The following is a 4,425-nucleotide window of genomic DNA, read 5'->3' as shown; positions in this document are numbered from 1 at the left end:
GTGTACACGATGGCCGATCAACAGCTGATCGTCGGTTTTGCGGTGCCAAAAAAAAATATTTGTACGCCTCATATTATATTCATATTTGGCAAATAAACTTTCAGATATATATACCTAAACTAATCTTTGTTATTAAAAAATTGAACTTTATTACTCGCAATTCTCTGGAAAAAACAACAAATTTTAATGAAATTGATAAAGTTGACCGATTTCGGAAAAAATCAAAATGGTGTACTACTTCGACCCCTGAGTGACCTGATTGACCTGATGGAAACGTCTCAACCAATCAAAAAGCATTTTATATGAATATTTTCTTAAGGCCTTTTGTTGACAAAAATACGCTTGGCTGAACTTGGCTAATGACACTAATTGAAGTGTGTGACGTCACGCATCGTGTGGTGCCTAACATAGCCTATCTTTTATTATTGCAAATTCCAATCGCTTAAAAAATCGGAAAATTGTTGTATATCTCCAAAAAATACATTATGTTGAATCATAAGCTAATAATAAGTTATCAATATCAGTTAATAAATTTAAATGTCACATTTTACAATAATTGCTGAAAGAATCCTTGTGCAGTTTGCATACTGATGTGCACAGTTTGAAACGACTTGGAAACAACACAGCAATTAAAAATGTGCAAAAGTAACAAACTGCACACAATACAGTAAGCGCCGCTCTCGAATAAAAAATTTCTATAAGCGCCACAGTGTTTATTCGGGGATTCACGTTACAGTTGAACTTGCCCAAGTCGAATCCAAAATGCCATTGAAAAATTGTTCGACTTCGATAAAATTTGACTTGATAAAAATCTTGATAACAGATTGTTAATTAATGGAAAACACAACAATTTGGCATGTAAAATAAGTTTGTTTGACTTGAAAATTATTCGAGTTAGGCAAAGTTAGCTTAGGCAGGTTTAACTGTACTACTATTTTTAGGACCTGGCTCCAGCTAGTATCGTAAAACTCCCCCATTAATTTCCTATGTACGTTTACTATAGTATGTCTTTGTTTGAGGAGATGACATTTCGTAAGCCAAATTTTTCGAATATCTCTGCTGCGGACATTTCGTAACTCTGTAGCAGTCTGGGCTACAAAGTGTCTGCCACCCATTTTTTAGGGTGCCAGACAAAACTAAAGATAGGAATTTGTGACGACCTCATTATACTTGGACTTGTTCCTTGGACTTTGTAACCTATCATTAAAATCAAATATACAAAATAATATTTTGGATTAATTTCTGATTTTATCTGAAATCCCCATGTGCAAGGATTTTGTGGTAATATGATTGGTGTTGATAATCCTAGCCTTAACCAAAGCAGATCTTATAACTAAGTTAATTGGATCCATGTCACTAATTACAAAGCTAAAGAAAATATAAACTTAATTTATTCAGAAATACCTAAATTGTTTTGACTTCTACAGTGTGCTAGATTTTTCACTACAAGCTAAAATATTTATTTTGTCTACCATGGATTTTGTATAATTGTAATGTATTTAAAATTTGAATAATTTAATAAAATTGCTGAGGTATATGCAAATGAATGCTCAGAATTAATGTATTAGTGTTTAATATTTTTTTTTAAATGTTGTTATGTTTATTCAAACAAGTTTGATTGTTGTAATATTAGGTTCTTCACACCACTCTCAAAGAGGTAAGGCAATGAGGGCATTGGATTTGCGTCTACGTAGAAAGCAACCGGTAAGTTTGCAACCTTTTTTAAACAATAATTTTAACATTTCATAAATACTGTATTTTAATTAATAATGGATATTTTAATGGTAATGTGATGATAGAAATAATGGTGATAAAGATAATATAAATGATAGAAACAATAGTAAATAAAATAATAATATTAATAATAATAAATACATTTCATATTAATTATACTATTAATCCATTGAAATTGAAGTTACCGCCACCTCGAGAGTTGAAGATGCATGAGGATCAGGAGTGGTCAGACGTGTACCCTACAGCAGCTTCTTTCAAGTGGTCCGCAGTGCCTCTTCCGATAAGAATGGGTTATCCTGTAAAAAGAGGCATACCACCACACAAATATGGCAATGCTGAACTTCTCAAGGTAGGTGAAAAGTAGTGTAGTGGATCTACAGTAGATATACAGTATAGTGCAATATACCATTTGTGCTTATTTTATCCTAACATAAGGTTGACATAATATGTCTTGTTACACTTTATAATTGGTAGAACTTCAACTACAAAATGATATTTTAAAAACTGTGTACTTAACAATAACATTATGAATGTAATTTATGTAGATTTTGAGATAAATTGTTAAAATAACTTAAACTTGTAAAAAGAAAACAATACTGTAAGAGTTGGTGGTGGAAAAATTGTTGAAATTATGTTACCCTATAATAATTTGGTTGTAACCAAGGAAAAGGAAATGCAGAAGAAAACACCACTGCTGCATTGTTTGATACCACTGTGATGTGATGTAATGCAAGTACACTATCAGCGATAAAGCGAAAATATAATAGTTTATGATACAGTACAAACATTGGAAGTTAAGTTTTAAAAACAATTGTCTAGTCAGTCTGGTCTAGAACAACAGAAGGTAAGCTGCTCCAGAGTTTTAGTGCTGCTATGTGATGGTAATAAGAAAGTAGAGGTCATCTGCTTTTAGCTATTTATCCTTGTAAGAAGCTTAAACCATTTTAGTACTGTTATAGAGGTTTTAACCACAAACTTCTGTCCTTTCTTTCAGATTCCAAATTTTCTACATCTAACACCTCCAGCCATCAAGAAACAATGTGCAGCTTTAAAAGGTAACTTTTCTGGACTCTTCAGCATTACTTTTCTTCAATTTTGTTCAACGAGAGTTAATGAAATATTTTGAGTATCTGTTTTTTAACATCCTGGGAAGTGGGTCACGGCAAATTGTTGGGGTCGTTGGCCAAAATGTTTGAGAACCACTGGTGTACACTAGTTTTTCCTGTTCATTTCAAAAGCCCAGTGGCATATCAAGGGGGTTTGTAGGAGACCATGCTTCCCCCAAAAAATGTTAGTACCCCCAGTCGTTCCCCTCCCTCAGGGGAGGGGAAAAAACAATTGCTAGCTAATGTTCCCTCATTTACACAATGAGCCCCAATTTCACCTTTGTACTACCTCCTATCAGTCCCCCCTCCCCAATTCAAGACTCCTGGGTATGCCCCCCTCCAATTCAAGGCTCCTAGGTATGCCAATGGACAAGCCTACTACTCGAACCCACATTGATATTATGACTATGGGTTGCAGTTCTCCATACTTAACTGCTTGGCCAATAGTTGTGCCAGCTAGTTAACTTTGGTAATATACAGATATATATTTGTATTATAGTTTTGACATAACAGGCCCGTAGCGTGACTTAATTTGTGGGAGGTTCGTTTCAGTGGAAAGTGGACCCTTTGGAAACCATTATACAATAACAAAACCACAACACTGGGACATGCCGACTTGAAATACTTCTGGCTTGTATGATCTTCGATATTCTGCAGAACATTGTAAATATATCTACAAATATCAATTTTTTTGTTTTTAAGTGCAGACCTTCAGTTTTTGGGCAGTTCGTCATAACCCCTTAACCCCACCTTCCCCCAACACTACAGGCCGACATAACTGTTATACTTTGAATCTACAGAATTATGTACACAATGGCCAAATGAGTTGAAAGAAGATGCTGAACTGTGCCAGAAGATGTTTCCAGTAGAAGTAGAAGTGTCGGATTATATTCGCTCGGGTCCTTCGGTCCGTCATCCAGATGCAAGGATTGTATCCATTAAGGTAACGCTCCATTCAGTAGCTCAAATTTCCGCCCTTTGCTGCAATATGGCTATGCCTCAATGAAAACGTATTCAGGGAGCATGTCTGATGTAAGACAGATTAGTAGGCCAGTGTTATATATTTGCTGTGCAAAAACTTAGGCCTGGAATTCAACCTGTGCAATGAGTACAATGTACGGGTAAATTTTTTTCTTAAATTTTGCAAAAAATTATATTATGATTTGTACATTATTTATCAAAATATTATCTCAGAACAGTACCTGTATACGAACAGTAGATAACACAGTGTTTGACTTTCTATTCAGTTATTTTGTTTTTAGGATTTCCGCTATGTTGATTAAGTCTTCAGACATTCCTGCATACTAATTAAAAATTAGATTTTTGAAAATATTCTTTTTTGTCATTAGGTGAGCCTGGATTCACTTCCTCTAGATAAACATGCTCGATGGAAATTGATTCAGCTAGTTGGTGAGAGATACAACAGAGAAACAAACACTATTACAATTACTACAGATAGGTAAAATATATATAATGATTGTCATTGTCTGGAATAACCTAAACCTCAATATGAGAACGACCTCAAATGTTCAAACTTTTAAAAAACTATTAACAAATAATTGAAAGTTACTTGCATAAGATAATA

At 34.2% G+C, this 4,425-nt stretch overlaps 1 protein-coding gene across 1 annotated transcript in view; it reads left to right on the top strand.

The window, feature by feature from the left end:
• LOC117114902 (28S ribosomal protein S35, mitochondrial-like) overlaps nt 1-4,299 on the top strand; it is a gene marked incomplete at its 3' end in the record, with an annotated part of 5,642 nt that extends 1,343 nt beyond the window's left edge. Inside the window, 5 exon segments of the mRNA XM_033258516.1 lie at nt 1,634-1,704; nt 1,916-2,083; nt 2,729-2,789; nt 3,641-3,783; nt 4,190-4,299. Coding sequence (XP_033114407.1) covers nt 1,634-1,704; nt 1,916-2,083; nt 2,729-2,789; nt 3,641-3,783; nt 4,190-4,299 — 553 coding nt within the window.
• Between the last annotated feature and the right edge of the window lie 126 nt (nt 4,300-4,425).

Source organism: Anneissia japonica, unplaced genomic scaffold, assembly GCF_011630105.1.
Source record: "Anneissia japonica isolate Jap-2015-1 unplaced genomic scaffold, ASM1163010v1 scaffold40991_len6780_cov154, whole genome shotgun sequence".
Classification (NCBI taxonomy): Eukaryota; Metazoa; Echinodermata; class Crinoidea; order Comatulida; family Comatulidae; genus Anneissia; species Anneissia japonica.
The sequence above is the reverse complement of the archived record's forward strand: the minus strand, read 5'-3'. Positions and strand labels throughout refer to the sequence as shown.